This window comes from Helicoverpa zea, chromosome 26 (assembly GCF_022581195.2).
Source record: "Helicoverpa zea isolate HzStark_Cry1AcR chromosome 26, ilHelZeax1.1, whole genome shotgun sequence".
In the NCBI taxonomy this organism is placed as follows: domain Eukaryota; kingdom Metazoa; phylum Arthropoda; class Insecta; order Lepidoptera; family Noctuidae; genus Helicoverpa; species Helicoverpa zea.
Window position 1 is genome coordinate 3,802,228 of NC_061477.1, and position 22,089 is coordinate 3,824,316.

Below are 22,089 nucleotides of genomic sequence, written 5' to 3' on the forward strand. Positions count from 1 at the left end.
TTATGTTCAACAGTGGAACAGTGGAAGTTGAAATTATTTTAATTTTGGTTAACAATATGTAAAAGGCACCAGTTTTGACCTTTGGTTTTAATTATTTGATATTTTATAGCATTTACTAACAATGTTGAACTTTTAGGTCTGTGTAGGCATATACCTATATAAATGTCAAAACACTAAACATACGCATTAAAAACTTCATGAATAATAAGTTTTATTGGTCCCACAATAAAATAAAATAGTCAAGTCTACTTCAAACAAAAGAAATACACTTTAAAGTTATTTTAACCAAACAGTTACATTGTAAGTTTAAAAGACATAATACTTAGTTTACTTATTGCGAATAACGTTTATTGCTTGAAGTAAAATATCAATGAAGTTAATTCACGTTCCCTCGTTACGAGAAATACAAAGTTGGGTAAGTTTAAATTAAGTAGCACGATGATGTAACAATGTTTGTTTGTAATTTTGTTAAGTGCAAAAGATAGTACGTATTTGTGATTAAGTTGTATATGGTTTAAAGTTACCTTTCAGTGAAATTGGATACCTACCTTTGTCATAGAAGAAGGTTTAAGTGTAATTTGTTGCGTCTCTTCCAAATAATTTTATTGCTATACATAAATATGTATTAATATTAGTTCGAAAACGATTATTCAGATCTTAGAAACCATCATAATCATTCATTATAAGTTACGTAAAACTTTTATTCATTTGAAAACTTATTGCATATTTTAAAACTTTTTTACCGATACGAATATGTATCTAGAGTCAGAAATGCAAAACTTAACACCACGCTTTCAAAACGGTAACACTTCAAAATTTTCCAACACAACTAAAAGGATATACAGACATACAAATTCCAATACAAATAGTCGGGACGAGTTGCAGGTGCCGTGAAACACAATATAAACGAATACGCAAGTTGCAGACAATAAATCAACATCGGACATTTCGCTTAACGTCTAGTCCCCCGGGGTTGCGGACTGTAGTTACCCCGTCAGCGAATGTGTGTAATTCAGAATGTTAGTTTGTTGGAAATCTTTTTTATTGGGCCTCTTTTTTTAGGAAAATGTAGGTATAGAAAGTTTTGTGAATTTTGGATTAATTTTAGACTGTAAAAAAAGTTGTTGTTTGCTGTAATTTTAGTTTGTAATATTGATTTAGTCTGACCTGTAAGTCCAGGTAGCCGTTAATATGATAGTTTTCTGAGAATATTAATTAAGGTGAGAACTAGCTAAGTTTAGAAAGCAATCACGTTTCTCATACTTAACCGAGTTATAAAAGTTTTGTTAATGATGCCTTTAACAAAGTTTTTTTAGGTCTTACGTGATGAAAGTGTACTGAAGAAAAGAAACCTATTTTATTACTTTATTTAGAGTACCTAGAAGTAGAAGTCATCAAATTACTAGTTTAAGCAGGTAATTATAATTAGGATCAAGCTGTTTTATCGTGGCTGTAATAAAAAGTAAACAAATTATTAAAAGTAAAAGTAAATAAAACACACGCTACAGGAAAAGCCTAACAAAATTCGGAAGTAACAGACAATATATCAATATTGGACATTTCGGTTAACGTCTAGCCTCGCTGGCGACGCGTGCCCCCGGGGAGCGATAAAACACGGGCCCGTTGTAACAAAAACTACCCGCCTTTCTGAAATAATTCTTATTCAGACTTGTGTGTTTCAATTAATCGTTTGATATACGGTTGAATTTTGTTTTTTTTCTTTGAGCTGCAGGTATAATCACTTGATAAGCCCGGCCGTCAGATGTTTTTTCAATCCGCCTGACTCCCTCTGACGCTCTGTTTAGTAGTATGTTGCTTTTCATATAATTGATTCCCATTTGTTTTTTTTCTGCGTGTTTGTTGAAGACTCTTCTCCTTTTATTATGATTGTTAGAAATAACAAGCAAATAATAATATACTGTTTCCGCCATAAAATGTAAACTGATGGCGACAGAAACACGATTTCATTGCAATAACATTGTCAACCACTTGATATTCCCATTTTAATATTGCCTTATAACAGTAAAATATAACGTTATTGTCATACCAACCCCATTCTCCCCCCGCTCTTGTGCTGAAACCAGAAATATCCGGTTTTTTTCGGTTTCCCTGGAAGCCTGCGGGGGTAAGTTGTAAGATAATGATTGGGGGTAGCCTTTCTTCCCCTTTGACATCGCAAAATAGATTTTTCCTCTCCGCAACTCAGTGGGAGATATTAGTTTTATTTTTTATTATATTTATGATGACTGGTTCTTTTATACTGAAGGTTCGAGACTGATTGACAGATTCTGTTTTGGACATTTATTCCATGTTATTATTATTAACCTTGGTGTAGGGTTTCTTTTTTCTTTTGATATTTGAAGAATCTACTTATTTATATTAAGGATTTTGTTTAGCAATTCATCTTTATTTTTACAAAATTGTTGTAATTAGTTTTAAAGACATCATCGATATATTGATCCCAAAGTCTAACCTAATTCCTGTTGCCGATAATCTTTCGAAAGTTAAATCCAAAAGTTGCTGAAAGTTTGTAATTTGAGAGTTTCCAGCGTTAGTTTTAGTTTGGAGGAAAAAGTTCATAATAAGATATATAGGAAAGTGGGTTACTAGAAGATGGAGTGCCTTCGCCTAATCAATCATTTCCGAAATAGACGTGTACTTGCAAAAGGTGGAGCTCAAAATCTAGTATGAATTTTTATATTTTTTGTGAATGAAGTTTGTGTTTAAATTAATTTTGAGAGTGTGACTGTTTCTTCTTGATACAGTTTTTGCGAGTTTTAGGCGGTTTAAGAGGATATTTATTTCACTTAAAGATAGATAGATATCTTGAGAAGTAGGTACTCTGGCATATTAGAATATCTTGTAAAGAGAATAACCTCTAGGTTATTATTGATTACAGGTAACGAGATCAAATTGCCATAACTGTGTTCTACATAATACAAGTGTATAGGTGGTGCTTTAATACAATATTCATTGATAAGGCGCAAAATTTCTTGTATGGGAAAATAATGAAAAGAAAAGGGAAAAAGTCGGAGTATTACATCGGTAACCCACATCTTACGCAAAGTATTAATCTACCACTTACATGGGTCACAGATTTCAATACCATCGTCGAGACCCTTAAAGACTCGATGACCTTGTAAATGCTTATAGGTACCAAAAATACCGTGTTTACCCATATCAATATTCAGAACGTTTAGGCGTTTCGTTACAAGGACGAAGCTCTTAGCTTGTTTCGTAGGAATTTTCGTTATTGCTCTACCTACTGGATGTTTAACATTCTTAAACAATTGTCTAAGGCTATTGTTTTAATTTGAAATGTTTGCCTGTTTTTACCTTTGCTTATTAGACGATAGTAGACACTATTCTTGAAAATGTTTAAAAGAAAATTAGAGATCGAATTGTAATATCATTTTCTTCAGGTGAGAACTTGAAAAGTACCTAATCTAAAATTAAAGTAAAAATAATATTACATCGACTATTAGAATTCACACACTAACAGACTTTCTCGTAAGTATCAACATGAAAGTTATTCACAAAAGTAGCTATTTTGTAAATTTAATATCATTAACCTCATTATCCGACCCGAACAAAACATCACAAGCACAACTTATCAATAGAAACTCAACGACAATCGTCCAATACGAATTCCATCTCTCTACTTATTTCCGTTCCGTAGTACTTAATAACGCCTCATTAATGTCTGGGAGGGGCATTTTTACCTCGTTTCCTCTCGGAGGGAACGAGCCTCTGTTTGCCTCCCTCCCGTTGAACCTCACAAACAATTGTTGGTGCAGGGAGTAATTAAAAAAAATGCTCTTTCCCTCTTTGTGGTGATGCGCGAGGCTCCAGGCGTTTTCTGAAGTCCGTTCTACTGGAAACCGTTTTTTAACTTTTTGTAGTTCTTTTTCGCTGACAACGCCAGGAATTTGTTGGCGAGTCCCTAGAGGTTGGTGTGCTCTTGTTACACGTGGCTTGGTCGTGACGTCACGAGCATTCTTTTGGTTTTGGTGGGTTAAGCATCCTTGCTTAAAAGTCGTTCTTTGGTCGCTTAGTGCATTAAAACTGTTATGTCAAAATGCAAAGAAGTCACTTTTATTATACCTAATTAACTTATACTAGGGAATAAATCGATTTGCTTTTGACAAAAAATTACTCCAGAGCCGACTCTATACCTATATGTGTATCATATAGGTATTTTTTTAACGAAGTCAAAAATCATCAAATTACCCCTCCCGCTGTGGGTTAGGTTACGGACGGACAGCGGTGACGGAGTGTCAGACTCTTATGGCCTTACTACAAAAACTTTAACCCCTGTTTTAAACTTGTCTAAAAAAAATTTGGCTCCAAAATGAACCATATGTCAACGTCATAATTTGTCATTTTTTTAGACAAGGCTTAAACTGACGTTTAAAAGTTTTTGTGGTAAGACGGTTACTGTCTAAAAACCGTCGTGTTTCGTCGTAGGCCTTTTATGTACCAGGGCCGCGGTAACTCAACAACCCGCAGCCATATAGGTATGCAGTCTTATTTCCTTTAATAAGTCACAAAAGTACAACAAAGAGTGATCAGGTTGGATTTTTGTCAATAAGTCAAAATTCCCAAAATAACTGCGACATTCAATGAATGAAACATAGAAAATCCCGTATAAAGAAGTAAACATTCACAAACCATTATTACTAATAATTTATTACAAACTTTTGTATATTTTTCTTCACTCGTGTTTTCTCTCATTACTGCAATAAATAATAATAGTAAATTGATGGTAACTTTTATCGTTTTCGCTACAATAGGATCGCGTAATATTTTATGAAAAAATTTCAATGAATATAAATTAATAATAGTGTGAATACAAAAAAAATATTTAAAAAAGCGTGGGGTGCTTTTTAAGGTCATATCGAAATGAAAATCACTCTACTCATATCTGTCAATAAAATATTTATAACTATTGACACCATGCACCCCACGCTTTTTTAAATATTTTTTTTGTATTCACACTATTATTAATTTATATTCATTGAAATTTTGAACACTATTTTCTTAATTTAAATTCATTAAAATTTATTTGCTATTTTTTAGTTCGGTTTTCTATAAAAAGCGTGTTTTTTAGTTTTTTTAAAACTATTATTTATTTTCTACTTTTTAGTTTGGATTATTTATAATAGCTTTTTAATTTCAAACTATTGCACGACTCGTGATGCAAAGCATCAGAGAGTGCTTTACGATCTAAAAAAATTTTTCGCCTTATTTTGGCAACTATTTTTAGTATTATAGCCTTGTTAGTTAAAGGAATCAAGATATTTTGCATTTTCTGTTTTTTAGTTTGTTTTTTTTTTAAAGTAGATTTAGTTTTTTTTTAAACTATTATTTGTTTTGTAGAATTAAAATTCTCTTTAGTATACAAAAATTTTACAATATTAGAGAAAACGGCTAAAGATAATTATTGGAAATAAAAATTAACAACGAGTCCTGCCTTATCGACTGTTGTTTCCTAGCTAAGCTACTAGGTGATCTGCTGACCTACTAGTACACAAGATGGGGTGATGATAAATAAAACCTCCTCTGTGCACTGTTCTAAGCTGGTATATTAAAGTCTTACAAAAAAAACATTTTGTCTTAGAGTATCGCTTGTAACGAAACCATAGCGCGCATTGAAACGCGACAACGCCATCTATCGAGCGAGTAGGAAGCATTCAAATGTTAGTCGCAAACATACCGCCCACCAAGGACGTTACTGAAGGAACGTCCTTGGTGGGCGAAAATGAACTAAGGATGAACTATACTTAAAAACATTTGAACTACATAATTTGCACATGTACTGTATAGGTACATTAAATTCGAACAAAATTTACACATTATGACTCTTAGACAATGAATATATACATAATAAATATAACAATTTGACCTTATACTAACAAAGTTTAAATATGAATAACAATATTATCTTAAAATAATTAACATAGATATGGAAAGACAATTTAACAATATTGTGATTTTGTACATTTGATCTAAAAGTAAAGTAGTAAATATTTGTTGTATACTTACTTGATTTTAAACATATGTAAAGTGTAAATTTCTTCTAAAATAACATGCGTAAAACATAAAGCTTATTTAACTACGGGTAAAATACATATTTTGGATGTTGGTCTCTTGATGGTTGAGGATTTGGTGCGTAACGTGACGACACGGGTGATATTACGAATAGTTGTCACTATCCATACAAGTGGGAAGTTCTCATCAATACAAAGAATATAAGTCCAAACGAGGTATTTTACATATTCAGTTTATTTGTTTATTTACTCAGTTGTCGAGTTCCCTCGACTTTCTCTGGTCTCCATCATCAGGTCAGCTCCCAACCTTCACTGTTGCATAGGTTTTGTCAATACAAATGATTTAAGCCCAAACACGAGGTTTACATATTCAGTTGTCGAGTTCCCTCGACTTTCTCTGGTCTCCATCATCAGGTCAGCTCCAAACCTTCACTGTTGCAAAGGTCTTGTCAATACAAATAATTTAAGCCCAAACACGAGGTAGTTTACATATTCAGTTGTCGAGTTCCCTGGACCCTCTCTGGTCTCCATCATCAGGTCAGCTCCAAATCTTCACAGTTGAATAGTGCTTTTAGGCGTACACCTGAGTGTCAAGTTTTTACCCTATGTATGCCTACAACTTTCGAAGGTTGCCCTCGATTTCTCAGGGTTTCCATCATCAGATCCTGACCTGATGACTATGGGACCAACTGGCAGCTATTCCGAGTCGAACAAAAAAAGAATCACGTAGATCGGTCTATAAACCTCGGAGTAATCGATGTGTATGTGTAACCTCCTCCTTTTTGGGAAGTCGGTTAAAATGGAATAATTTTATCAAATTAGTGTATTGTCATCGGTCCTCAATAAATCTACAAAGTTTGAACGAAATCTGGCCGTTTAAAGTGGGTCAAAATCGCGCCCAAAGAAGTCGGTTACAAACATACAAACATACAGGTGAAGCTAATAAAAAGCGTGTAAAAAACTGGATTCACACGCGTTCGAACGTTAAGTAAGAGTGATTGGCGCAAGTTAGAGGCTGAAGCGGTTTATATTCAATTTTGTTTATAGTGTTTTTAATTTTAATTTTGTTATATAATTTATTTTTTATTATTTCTGAAATGGTTGTCTTTACTCCGGTATGCCCATGAGGAGTGTTTATTATTAAATAGGTGGTCGATTAAAATCTTGCTAATGTTATAAATGTGAAAGTAGCTGTGTAAAGTAGCTCTGTATTGCTGTTCTTGCTGTGTGTTTTTTGTTGATATAATACGAACAGTTAGTCCAGAACTAATTTAGAATCTCACATTTGTATTTATTAGAGGTATATAAGCTAGTGTTACTGATTTATGAGAACTGAAAAGAATATGTTTTCCTGATTAAAATGCGCATACTTATTTATATTGGGAACAAATAAAACCCTACCTTATGGTTTAAATAACCACATTAATTATGGTGGCATTTTACAAAAATTATTCTATCAAAAACGTAAGAAACTTTTATCAAAATAACTTGTGCCACACGTCAAACACACGGTTTTTCCGACAGTCAGCGCGAAAACTTTCACTGCACGTCTTCCCGAGTTTCATTGCACCTAGCAAACTTACTCCAATCACCAGCTGCGCTAATATCACCCTTACCACCTTCAGAATAAAGTCTATCACTACTGCACAATTTTCTTTGCACAAATCTCGTATCTACTTAAAATTGACGCAAGGAAATATAGGTCTTATTTTTATTGCCTTAAGGTCGAAATGGGTTTCCCAAGGTGTTAGATTACACGGAAACGAATTGCGCATGATTATGTTGATTAGGTATTCATTTCTTTTCTATTAGGTTTCAAAGAAATTCTTCTTATGTTGTAATGGAAGTAATTTTGTTTGATGCTTGTTGGAGTGTGCAGTTTGCGGTTTTTTTGGTAGGGTTTTATAATAGGTATTTTGTGTTTTTGATGATGAGATGTTAATTTAGTTGGGAAAATCATACAAAAATCTCAACTTATTTGAAAACAATAATTTGTCATTAAGTAGCCTGGTTGCCTACAACACTCACGTGATGCATTTTCGAACATGTTTATTTATGGAAAACGAGATTCTGAAAGTATCGTTTAGATATGCATAAGATATTACTATTAAACGTATCTCTATTAAAGTCGCATTAAAGTTGTAATGCACGTCACCGCCTATCATTAGGTGAGCTGCAAAAGAAAGTATTAACATTAAACGTGATATCAAATAACGAATATAAACCTATCATATACCACTGTATATAACTGTAATATTCTACCAACAAAAGTATATCAACCGCCATATCTAAACACTACCCGAAAACTGGCCGGTTCTGTCGCACCACGTCATCAATATTCATCCGGGTATCCGTTCGAACCGTCTAGAAGGGTGTAGTTAATCAGCCGTGCCGAACTACTGGCGGTAAATTAAGCCGTTCAATTCCGGACAGAACCGGTACGAAGCGGTTCGGAGCGGTTACAACCGGATAAATAGGGTTGGCGCGCACTGGCTCTTGAGATAATTGAGTGCGGTTTGTTTTAGGGTTGTCACATGGCTGTTAAGTTATGGGGTTTGATATAGTATCTGTCTGTATCTTTGTGTTAATTGGAAAGTTGAAAACTGGAATTAGTATGAGTGAAATAGGTAATAGGCTAATTTTAAAAGAAAAGTTAACATATCAAGAAAAAAACACAATACCTACATAGTGATTATAAAACTCTAATGTATCACCTGTATAACATATGGATTGCTAATAAAGAATTGAGTATAGTAGTAAAAACTCCTATGTCCTTCTCCTGGCTCTAAACTAACCCCCTGCCAGTTTTCAGCTAAAGCGGTTCAGGCGTTCTTGAGTTATAAGTGGAGTAACTAACACGACTTTCTTTTATCTATATAGATTATGGTGACCACATATGACAAATGCGATTTTTTGGCTGTTGTTTTATCCGCCATCCAAAGATACAGATCCATGTAACAAACAGTAATAAAATACACCTACACTTTTAAATTCCATTCCATTCATTTACTGATTCCTTTGAAAAAAAACCCTACAGCAATTACGTTCAACCGTTCAATGTGCACTAACCCTTGGTCAGCGGTCCTTTCGATGCAATCGCTAAATGTACGGGACGTACGGTACCAGGACTCGTGTGTATCCGTTAAACATATGGATCGTTTAACTCGTTCATGGTTTTGGTACGGGGATTTGGTACTGTTATAATTATTTGACTTCTGTTTGCCTTAATGCGAAAAGAAGAAGCTGTTTCGATTAGATTTTAGTTTATTTTAGTTCCATAATGACGCGGGTGAAAACAGCGGGGAACAGCTAGTATATTATTGAATTCAAAAGTGCTGTATGCATCACGGTTTTTAAAGCCCATTTAAATGAAGCCCATTCTAAACTGAAAAAACTAGCCAAATCCCCATCTGGATTCTATTGTTTTCAGGAGTCACGCTAGCAAACATAAGACGTGATCATTACAAGGTAACCAAGCTTATGTACCTAAACAAACCTTCCTCTTTAACCATAAAAAAAGCAAAAGGTAACCTTCTCACATCTTACTCAAAATATCTTAAACAGATAACCGCAAAACATCCCCGCGAGTCAAAATGACTCGACAATATTAACGTGATCCCGTTGACATAGCCTGTGCTAACAAGACTACCTCAGCTCGAAGATATTAATATCCTCAAGACTTACAGCTTATCGGTCGCTGCACAGACAAGGAAAAAATCTGGTTAAGTGCGAGCAGGATTTGTGCACGAAGGGCTCAGTAGCTTATCTAAAAAAAAAAACGTTTGGTGTATGAGAGACGCATCCAATACTTATTTTATCTAGTAGGTAGTTTTCAGTATCTTAATAAATGAATGAAAAATCGTTTATTTGATAAACATACTGTACAATTAAGCTTGACTGGACTTTGGAGATTTGGTGTCTAAACTAGGCTTAAACAAAGTTGTTTTAGCGGCAACAGTGATACATCATCTGCGAAAATTTCAACTGTGCAACTATCACGGTTCATAAGATAAAATCTAGTGACAGACTGACTGTAGGGCAGGTGGAAAGCAATTACATAGTAATAGGGTCCTATTAGTCCTTTGGGTACGGAACCCTGTAAATAGCACGTATTTATAGGAGTCTTAAAAACAGTTTTTCAATGAAGTTAAGACTTTAGATAAGGTACAAGGGCGAGGTGGCTGTCATTTGTTAGGACTTTAAGTTGTTTGATTCTAAGATGGACAAGTGACTATGCAGCTTTTTAAAGTTATAAGCAATATATACTATTGGTTGGTACCTAATATGCAAAAAACTATCTCTGAAATAAGTTTAACATCTTAAAAGCTATAAAAAACCTAATCTCGGGGACTATTAACCGCTCAGTTAAACTCCCAGTCAAGCGTTAGTTAAGATCAGATGAATCAATAACGCTATTAGTAGACGTATAGTTAAGTGCTATAACGAGTGTTAAGAGAGCTCTTTGCTATTCAAATAGAGCTCTTAAAGTTTATTTTATGTGTAGAATAATTATATGTTAATAGCTAAGTTTTACGCTTGAAAAGTGAGGAAAAACGTTTATTCGAAAGTAATGAGAAAGATTTTTATATTGATTTCTTAAACATATACAACATGTAACTTAATTAACGCACATCCTGAAATTAGTTTGTTCAGAATCGTTTACTGAATCGATTTATATCATTTTTAATATAGGTAATTTTTTATCCCAAAAATAATTAAAACTACGGAAATTATTGTCATATTAACCCTGTACAGTCAAAACAAATTCAAATAGACCGTAACTCAAAGTAATAAGACTTCGTGTATTGTCGGCTTTTTCCGTAGTTTCGTTATGTTGTGTCGAGTCGAGCGGCGCGCGGCGCGATATTTGCGTGCGTAGTAGTATGACCAAAAGTTCTCCAAGAATTGGTATAACTAATTTAGTAAATAACAATGCATATACATGTTAAATTAAAAATTCAGTGTATGTATTATGATTATAACATTACCTATATTCTAATTGGGGTGTTTGAGGGTGTGCGTTAATTACGTTACATGTTGTATATCTAATAATATGTCTTCTTTTAATAGTGCTCGAAAATAATTCATAAAAAGCATTGCACTTCTTGTCAGTCGGGTAAAAACTATCAGGACTCTTTTTTTTCTGCTGACCTTTGTCGAATTGGTCACGATTTGGACTGACTTATTTACTTATTCATGCTATGAATTTTTTAAATACTTTTGTAACACCATATACATATATGTATCTTTGTACAAAAAATATATAAGCATCTTCATGTAGGACCTTCTCTTTTTTGAAAGTCGATTAAAAATATAATGTGCAATTATAGAGTTACATGTATATTGGAAAAAAACTGCTGTCTTCGCTCTCAAACAGATTGTGACTAAGTGAAGTTCAACTGTGCGTATCATTGCCCCTTAGGGGTTAAGTTTTACTTATATCGGCTCGGAAACGTGGTATTCTAGAGTAACCCGGTTAACTGTGTTTAGTTATAAAATTAGCACTATATCAACGACGATGTATTCTCTTGCAAGGTAGATCTGTATATTAATTTTTAAAATATTAAATCGGTGAACTAATAATGAGACCCCAACAAATATCTTTGATAATTTCATTTTGAAATGTGTAATAATTTGTGTTGGCTACAGATATACAAAAAATAATTAAAAATCATAGTTTTAAATAAAATTCATTCTATACATTTTACTAATAATATTTCTCTGTTTGTTTCAGGTAAGTTCTCATTCAAAAGCTACAAAAATACTGGTGGAAGGAGTACGCAATAAATAGGCACCTTGTATATAAAGACATCATCGGAGGATGATGTATATAAAGACTTTAATTACATAAATAAATAAATTAATTAATGGTATGTTGTGAAACTAGCCACTAATTGTTAATCAAAAAACTACTTTATTTGGTTTTTTGTTGAGTTCTATAAGTTACAAAAAAAACGATGTCGCCATTCGGTTTTCATATAAAGGCAACTTTTAATAACCCAAAAGTCTATCGTGGGGCGTTGGCCGTAGATAGCTCACTGCAGAAACGAGGGTTGGAAATCCACCTTTACATTAAAGGCAAGAAGAAGACAAACAAGCGTTTTCAATATGATTGTTCCTGGAAGAACTTTTTCAAAGACGTTTTCTTTTCATCAATCCTCGTGTATCGAGATTCATTTCATTCGAGCTGTGAACTTGAGATTTTTTTTCATACATTTTCCTGTTTTTCTTTCATTAATTCCCCCTTCTGTGTTCCAAACAGATTCTCGAATTAAGCAACACTCTTGACGGGGTTCATCTCTTTTGAATGTCGTTTGGTTGTGCTCATATTGTTAGCGGAAAGCGTTTTGCGGAGGTTTCTAAAGGAGGCGTTTGAAATTCGCAGATTTTTTTACGATTTCAATTAGCTAATTCTGTTAGTCATGACTTTATTGACATTGGAAGCTGGTTCTCAAAATACATACTCTTTTTTATTGGTCTTTTAGCGTTGAGGTTTTAGGTAATAATAAGTTCAACACCGGCATACTAAAACATGGGTTGCAAACACCAACTTAATCTATCACAGGTCCCGAAGTATGTATTTACTCACCTATAAATGAAATGTCAAGAATAAGAATCGCTCAAACGTAGTACGTCAATGGGAATAAGATAATATTTTCCCTATTTCATTGGAGTGTCCCACCCCCTAGTCTTCGAGTATTCAGTCACCCCTCTATTGTTATATAAATTCCGTTGCCTTATTTCTTTTTTATTATTGCTATGTGTAGTAAGTATTGCTTTTTGTATCGAAAAAGAGGCAAACGGAATTGGGTGTTACAATTATTATAAATCATTTTCAGTTTTAAGATTTAAATGTAGTAAAAGAGCTAAAGAAAGTCCATTTAAAGTTATAGAAAGACAAGATATTAGTCAATATGATATTAGTGTTTATATTACAAAAATGTTGAACAAACGTTTGACATGTATTTAATAAGAAATTAACACAATATTTTCTTAAACAAACGTGCCAAACGTCGGTTTTTTTTTTGTAAACATTTAGTTGTATTTTCTGGCTAGACCATTTTCTCTTGTGGTGTTTTACTGAAAAATATTTTCCTAAAGTTATGTAAAGGTTCAACTCTTATTATATTGGTTTTAAAGGGTAGCCTGATTTACTTTATAACACACCATTCGTAAAATTAACAAATTGAACTGCGCTGACATTTTCTGTTGCAATAAAATTACCATTCAGAGAAAGAGACAAAAAATAATAAATGCACAAAAAGTCACCTTCATTATACAAGTGTTGCACATACAACATTATTATTTAAAACATATGCACTTAATCATGTATTATTATAACAGTACTCATCAACGCATTATTATAATAGTACTCATCAGCTCGCTGTTATTAATCAGATTGCATTGTGTTGTCTATTTCTAGACACGGGGCGCTGTGGCTTAAGGCATAAGCGGTAGCGTTTTTATTACATCGCTCAACATCAGATTCAATCAAATTAAGGACATCTTAACAATAGTTTTTTTATTCACAAGTAACGTATTTTAATTATATTTTTCATGCTTTTATGTCATTATGATTTTTATGTCAAAGTCAAAATAAAGTATGCTGGGGTAACTATCGAGAACGGCTTATAGTTTCATTAAATATTCATTAGACTTATCAATATCAGACCTACGCAATACACAATCTCTTGTTTTACATATTAAAGGAAAATATTAAGATAACTGTTTTACGCACCGGACGTATAATGATAAAATTGCGATAAAAAACACGCGATTCTAAAGTATGTAATAGTTTATTAATAGGATTCTGTGAATAATAAGTACTATTTTAGTGCATATTTTTTCCTTGTCTTTATTAGAACGTAGCTTCCGCCTGCGGTTTCACTCGAGACCCTAAATAAAGGATTTCCATAGCCGGATGGTGACAACAACTCCTATGTCCTTCTCCTGGGTTTGAGCTACCTCCCCTCTAATTTTCAGCTTAATTTGTTCAGCATTTCACGGGCGAAAGCGTGACCAAGGAATATATATATACCACATTATTGTGGACACCACAATAATGTGATTCTTATAATTATCAATTGCTGTCTGCTATTGACCACAAACCGCTGTCTCTTATGATTTGTACTAGACCCAACCCGCGATGCATCGCAACAATCCGCCCAGTACACTGCATTGCAAACAAAAGTGCCCAGTTCAATTCGACTAATGGAGGGAGATAAGCTCCCTCGCATTACCGCTCCGCTCTGCCGTACACTTCAGGCCAAAGTGTGCTCAAGGCATGATAATGCATGCAAGTGTACGGGATTGTGTGATGGTGACGGTGAATACGCGTCTGCATTTGACGGGATTTGGTAAAGTATCTTTTGTTGGGTTGGGATATAAATATTGTGAGGTACAGTGTATTGGACACATTTTTATTGTAGCAGTTTTGATGTAGATATAATTCGTTCTTCAATATTAGCGTGAGTTCAAAATATTTAGATTTTTATGCCTGCTTTCGTTATTCGTAAAATCTTGGTTTACTTTATTTGGTTCTACATAATTTCTATCTTGGTAGAAAATACCCAAAAACTCTTAACCATCTCATCCAACAACACTGATGATTCAACTAGCGCTAATCTCCCGGCAAATACATTCCGCATAAATGCAGAGCACATACGCACACTTCGAGTGCCGGCGCTCGACTGACGTGATTTGTGAATGTCGCGTCATATGCGGGTAGTTGCAGATATTAGTCTCCTTTGTGCGGCTACTAAACCCATTAGTACGGAATTTGCTAAACATGCCAGGATAAGCGGCCGGTTATTGAAGTTTGAATTGAACTAGGTACTTTAAAATCAACGGTTTGATACATTGTCTTGATAAAAGAATAGGAATAGAAGTAGGCAGTGCCAATAATGAAAATTCTACAACATTCCATGTTAGCAACAAACGCACAATAAGTAACACAGGTTAGCGAATTCCTAACCTTACAATAATTACAAAGATAAGAGCATATCACTAAATATAGCCACCACTCTTATCTCCAATAAATGTTTACATATTACTCGAATATAACTGAGACCCTGATAACGCTATCTGGTCCTATCACAAACGGAAAAATATTTTAGTCACAGTATCAGACCGGCCTCGGTGAGAAATACACGAGATTGTGACAACTATACTCAAATTAAATAATAACGAAGAAAACAAAAGTGATACAACAAAAGAATTTGATCCTTCTGCTAACGACAGAAGCTTCAAAATGGATTTCACAAGCAAAGTAGTCATTGTAACAGGAGCCAGTTCAGGAATTGGTGCAGCATCAGCGATTCTCTTCGCGAAACATGGAGCGAAACTCACTCTAATTGGGAGAGATGAACAGAGACTTAATAACGTTGCAGAAAAGTGTCAAGAAGCCAATGGATTAACTCCCTTATGTCTTAGATTAGATCTTACTGCCAATGGAAGTTGTGCTGAAGTGATTTCCAAAACAGTGGCTACATATGAAAGGATAGATGTCCTAGTGAATTGTGCAGCTAAAATGCTTATAGGATCACTATTTGATGACAGTATGGAGACGTTTGATGAAATGCTAGACATAAATCTTCGTGTACCATACAAACTGACACATCTAGCGTTACCATACCTAGTAAAAACTAAAGGTAATATAGTCAATTTGCACGCTACAAAATATACAAAAGTTGTGCATGGATTTTTGCCATATACTATCACGAAAGCTGGGTTAGAAAGGTTTACGAGATCAGCTGCAGTTGAATTGTCATCTGAAGGTGTAAGGATGAATGCAGTCCAACCAGGATTGACGAAGACGAACATTTTGGCGAATCTTGCAATGGAAAAGGATGAAATTGAGTATGCTTATGGAGTGCTGGCTAATAAAATGAAGGTCCTGGATCCTGAGGAGGTGGCTAAAATGGTTTTGTTTGTTGCCAGTGATGTGTGCCCTAATTTAAATGGTGCTGATATTGGACTTACGGGAGGCACGTCGTTTTTGTGAATATACATATGAGACTGTTATTTAGATTGTGCTAAAAAACTAAGTGTGGAGTGCGTGAAGAATAATACAGTTTGGATGCAAATAATGAGTCTGTAAAATGTTGTGTTGTTCTTAGTTTAAGTGCGAGAGGGCAATGTGGTTTAAGCTGTACTACATAATCGATTAGTTCATGCTATAATACTACATCATACGATTAAGGATCCTATTTAGTTTAGTAAAAGTAGAAATTAAGGTGAATATCTAGAGATAAGTAAGTGATTTTAATACCTGTACCTACACTATTCTATTATGTTTTCCGTGATAGAAACTAAGTAATTAGTTATTATCAGATAATGAAGTTAACAGTCGCGACATTGTTTTATCGATCTGGCTTTGTTCTTATTTCAAGAATCGTTGACCCTTTTTTGTTATTTAAAAGTTGTTAATGAAAAACAAAATGAAATAATGGTCTTCAGTAAAGTTTTATCGAAGTTTTTTTGTTGTTGTTTGCTGTTGTATCTATCGTTTATCTTATTTACTATCTAAAATCCCGCCGAGTACATGTCTGTATCACATCCGCTTGACTTTTACTTTATCAAATAAAGTGTAAGTAAACATTAATAAGTTTTTAATTAAATAAAACCTCGACTATATTGTCATGATGACTCGTTTATTTCTTATCATCGCTTATCGTGGTATGGGGTAGATTTGTGTGTGCAGCTGATAAAAAGTATATATCTATCACAGTCAATGTTTAATTAAAGAAATTGCGAGTCAAGTAATAGCTTTTTTCCGAAATTATGTTAATATATTTAAAAATTACGAAGCGCAATATTAAACAATGTTTTTATTCTACTTCTTCTGTGGTATCGTTATAACTCACTTTGATACTCTATTTTCTGTCGTCCCATCTTTTTCATAAAACTGACTTTAAATAAGATCAGGAAAGATAAAGCATTTTCTGATATTACATACTTCAAGTAATGAATGTATGGATAGTTTCAAATAGAATCAACTATTCTGTCATAAATTCTATCATACCAAAAACAACCGCAAAATCCGCTCCAATATCCTGAAAGCTACCTCCACCGACCATCATTGATATGCAGCGCTCGTCCGACATTGACGGACTGACGGACATTGACAGCGCTGCGATTATAGACGCAGATTACATTTACCGTAGCGAGAGCCACCGCGCCTGGTAATATTGGTCTGGTTAGTGTCTGTGGTCAGACTGTGTCTGAATTAGGTGGATCATTTTGATGGCCGATTTGAAGTTTATATTTTGAAATTCATATACTTTTTTAATTTATTCCAATTTGTGGCAGTAAAAAGTCTGATCATTGCTTTTGAAATGGTACAACGCATTTTAAGATTCATTTCTTAATAAATTAATTACATAATAATTGCAAACGCTGTGAAATCAACATACTCATTGATTTCTTGATTAAAATAACAAACATATAATTAGAATTAATCTCTAAGTGTTAGGTCAATTCATTATCTATACTAATATTATAAAGAGATAAACTTTGTTTGTTTGTTTGTTTGGTTGTAATGAATAGGCTTAAAAACTACTGGACAGTTTTTAAAAATTCTTTCACCATTCGAAAGCTACATTATCCACGAGTACCATAGGCTATATTTTATCCCGGTACGGGCAGTAGTTACCACGGGACGCGGGTGAAACCGCGGGAAAACGGCTAGTCATTAATATTAGTTATTGATGATATTTATCAATTGAAGACAAGTGAAGACACTACATTGAATTACTTATTTACTCGTAATTAGTTAAAGTCACTTTATCATTATCACATTCTTAAAACGTCCACTGCTGGACAAAGGCCTTCCCCAAGTAAGGTGGATTTGCCCGGGGCTGCGGGATTGTTCGAAAGAGTTACCGCGGCCCTGGTACATAAAAGACTTATGACAGAATACGACGGTTTTTTAGTCAGTAAGAGCCTGACACTCTCTCACCGCCGCTAACCCACAGCGGGAGGGGTCATTTGATGAGTTTTGGCGTCGTTAAAAAAAAGGTGGATTTGACATACTCACCGCGCTGGGCATGCGTGTTGGTGAGCGCAGTGTGAAATATTTCTAGCTTCGGCAATGCTGCTGCACATTGGTCATTTGCAAACTTTTGCTAAGTCATCTATCAAAATGACTTCATATATATATCTGAATCAGAATTGAAGGCTGATAATTATTTATCCTATCTTTCATTTATCTGGGCCAATTCTTATGAAATATCCGGGTAGAATTAGTTAATGTAGTGGTACCTGTTATAAAGTTCTATTATTATCAAATGCTGGTCATGTTGATTGATAAAGAAGCTTAGAAAAATGTAATACTTCAAACTACATCGTATAATTGGAAACTCATGCGTTTACAAGTGGTAGCAAAAAACATATTTTCTGTTTTAAAGTCAAAATAATACGCATGCACAACTATAAAATACAGACCACTAAGTGACATTTCCTTATAACGATCGCAAATAGCTCAAAATTATCTTTCAAAATTCATTGCGTTAGTCTACAAAGGCTAATAACAGCCTATTAAACAGATCACCCACAGATTTCCAGTCAGCCATTTTACCATTAATGAAAATGAGAAAAACTCTAGAACAAGTTCATCAATCTTCTCACGCCCGCTGTTATTAACAAAATAGGTTTTCGCAATCAAATAAGTGAAACTTTGAATGAGGTTCTATCTTAAGTTGGAACTTTTGATTAACTTGAGAACGTTAGACTGGCTGTATAAGAAGAATTGGATGTGATTTAATTTTCTATTATTTCTACATCAGGTTAAATTCTTGATAGGATCCGTCAATATCTGGTGAACATATCTATCTCTTAAACTTATTTTCTGAAAGTTTTTTTTGCCTATATTATAAGCAAACTGTTCTCGCATCAGATGCTTATTTTTGTCTGTCTAAAAAGTAATTAAAAACTGAAGTCTGCTTGAATGCGTTAATCTAAGGAGGAACCGAAAAAAAAAAAATTGAAAAAAAATCTTCGGTGTTAGATAGCCCATGTATCGGAGGAAGGCTGCACGGTATTTTATGCAAAGCTGAAACAGAAACTGTGCTGCCGTAGTTTTCGCTCCGTGTTAAAACATTTCAAAAAAGGTTTATTTCCTGATATGAAAACCATGTAAACTACACCACTGAATCTACTATCAAGGTCAGATATGAAATAAAAATGTATAAGCATGAAAAGAAATATGCCCATAAAAGTTTTTTCTACCATCTGTTGCTCAGAAAAGTGGGAAAATATTCGAAATAAATCATTCGTATATTTATCGCCGAATCATATGTGGAGAAACTCCCCGAGTAAGTACCCGTGTAGGTACAATTTAAATGTAGTGTCTATGCTGGCTGACGAGCATTTAACGATATTATCGAATTTTATCGGCCTTTTATTCTTATGATTTTTTGTTAAGCGTATTTATTGTATAAAATAAATTATTTAACAGTATTATCTTTTCTTGAATAAAAAAAAATTATAACAGTGTTTTCTACTAATTTTATCGTTTTTATGCGTGCAGAGTTTTTAAAATTGAATTAACAGAGATAGGATTAGACAAGGCTTATGAAAGTACCGCCAGTACGAGTTTCCATTCCCGTGATAATTTTTTTCAGCTACGTCGTACGATTTTCCTTACATTACTAATTGACATTTTAGTATGGACAAAATACACCGTAAATTTAAAATGGTATATCTTGAGAAAGAAAACTCGTAATGATGTAAAGTAACTGGATTTGAATTGAGAAGAGCAGTACTAAATGATTTTTTAGTTAGAAAATACGAAAAAAAATAGTGTCTGTAGAAAAATGGCTTTAAATATCGTTAAAAAAGCGTTTTTAGGCATTTTCAGATTGGTTTTTCTCCAAAACTAGACGTGCTAGAGCAGTCCGGTGTTCTAGACTTCGATTCTGTGATAGATAATCTGCAAAAAATTATATGTTTCACCTTGGATACGAAAATGCTGTTGACTAGTGTTATTAATGATGATGACTAATGATGTCTGGGTCGAAACAGCTCGAAATTTGGAATAATCATTTCAGAAAATGTAATTATATAAATAATATTATTATTGGCGATATCAAAAAGCGATTTCATAGAGGCCGTCTGCTTTTTTATAATAATCCTATTGATATACTGAATCAACAGGAAACCACAGTTTTGTAATGAAATCTCGTAACCCTAGAAATGATTTTTCTGAAATACTTTATAACCAACTAGCCGTTTTCCCGCGGTTTCACCCGCGTCCCGTGGGAGCTGCTGCCCGCATCGGGATAAAATATAGCCAATGTTACTCGCAGATAATATAGCTTTCTAATGGTGAAAGAATATTTAAAATCGGACCAGTAGTTTTAGAGTTTATCCATTACAGCCAAACAAACAAACAAAGTTTTCCTCTTTATAATATTAGTATAGATAAGCAACACTGTTGTTTTAGTTTTTATGCACGTTTCGTCTCTTAGTGGTTGCAATAATCGTTAATTTTAGTTCACCAAACTCACAATATCTGGAAGCTATAAAATTTATTGTAAGTTAATCTTACAATAAATTTTGTAGCTTCCTACTAATAATCCTACGAGTTTGTTTATTTATTAAAAAGCTGAGAGCCGAGATATTCAATTTTCTTTCAAAATAGTGACAAGATAAATTAGACATTCATCTGTTTTTAATTTCAGTTATTCAACGTTGATGAAGCCTATTAAGAGATGGAATATTAATTAATACTGAATATAAATTCACTATCATTGCCACACATCCAAATCTCATATGTCAAAACGCTTGATTCATTTGATCCAACGTCTCATGTAACATCTTCAAAACGTTTTAACATCGTTTTGGTATCGTATACCAACATACTTGTTCCACCAAACCTATCAAAAGCCAATAACTTCGGCGGTATGTCAGACACGGATCGATTTACAACCATATTGTATCAATCATACGGTGTATTATTGAATGGCATGCGCCTACAATGGCTGTAGCTGGCCCACGGAATTGGACCGGTGCCAGAATGGAGGTACCACTTTTGTTAGACATCTGGCCAAGTGTACTTTTCGTTGTAAGCTGTACTCCAGTCTTTGAACTATTCAAGATTCAGGAGTTCACCTTTGACTGGTTATTCGGCTAGTTAAAAATGTTCTGTTACTAATAGTCTTTGTTATTTATTAGTAATAGTTGTATCGCTTTGTAAAATCTTAACATTCTCTGCTTTTTTTTGTCTGATTAATTGTGTAGTTCTGTTTTTATTAATGAGTCTGTAATGTATTTGGCGATTGGACGGGAAATTCGGTTGTTCCGGCTAATAGGGGTTAGAATCATGATTTAGTAACTCCTGAATATTCTGATAATAGCCTCGTTACCATAATTGAAATTAGTTCCCAAACTAACGATGACTTAGTTTGTGATATATCTTCAGAATCAATAAAGTAGTATTCAGGGATAGTTTGGGATATCTGTTTATGCATATGAAATGTTCCAAAACGCAAACCAAATAGTGAGGAACTTGTAGTTGCAGTGTGAAGTTCAGTCCGTTTGACTGGTGATGTAAGCTAATATAATATGTGTATAGTATGTATGTATTAGTATTCACCAATACGTTAGAGAAGATTTGCCCTTCATTATCAGTCCTTTATACTGTCCCACTGCAAGGTACAGGCCTCTTCTCATATAGAGAAGGAATAAGCGTCCATCTTGCTTGGTCATGGTGGGTTGTGTAAGTCCAAGTTTGGTAAAGTAGCTTTTCCTCGCCTCACAACCAATTTTGCAGGTATATATACCTAAAGACCCTCCGAAAAAATTTCCGATCATAACTTTTCAATACTTACAACCTATCTATTAGTCGAAATTGTACCTAGTTAATATCATTAATCTACGTTTATCTCTAATTGGTCCTTACTTACTACGCATTGCTTTACTGAACAACTCTGCTACTGTTTTATTATTCGTGCGGTAATTTCAGTTGTAAAATACGTCTATAGACTTTCGATCCGCACAATCATAACTTCCCCATATTGATTATTCCACGACATTGACA

At 34.0% G+C, this 22,089-nt stretch overlaps 2 protein-coding genes across 6 annotated transcripts in view; both read left to right on the forward strand.

Moving 5' to 3' along the window:
- The window catches only part of LOC124643126 (heterogeneous nuclear ribonucleoprotein L-like), a 441,770-nt gene that overhangs the window by 256,195 nt on the left and 163,486 nt on the right, over nt 1-22,089 (forward strand). The window lies entirely within an intron of this gene.
- LOC124643129 (3-oxoacyl-[acyl-carrier-protein] reductase FabG-like) lies at nt 15,175-16,653 on the forward strand. The gene has a single exon (XM_047182000.1). The coding sequence runs from the start codon at nt 15,301-15,303 to the stop codon at nt 16,051-16,053; it is 753 nt and encodes a 250-aa protein (XP_047037956.1). The 5' UTR covers nt 15,175-15,300; the 3' UTR covers nt 16,054-16,653.

Coding starts and splice junctions, on each gene's coding strand:
- LOC124643129 (XM_047182000.1), top strand. CDS start 15,301: ATGGATTTCACAAGCAAAGTAGTCATTGTAACAGGAGCCAGTTCAGGA.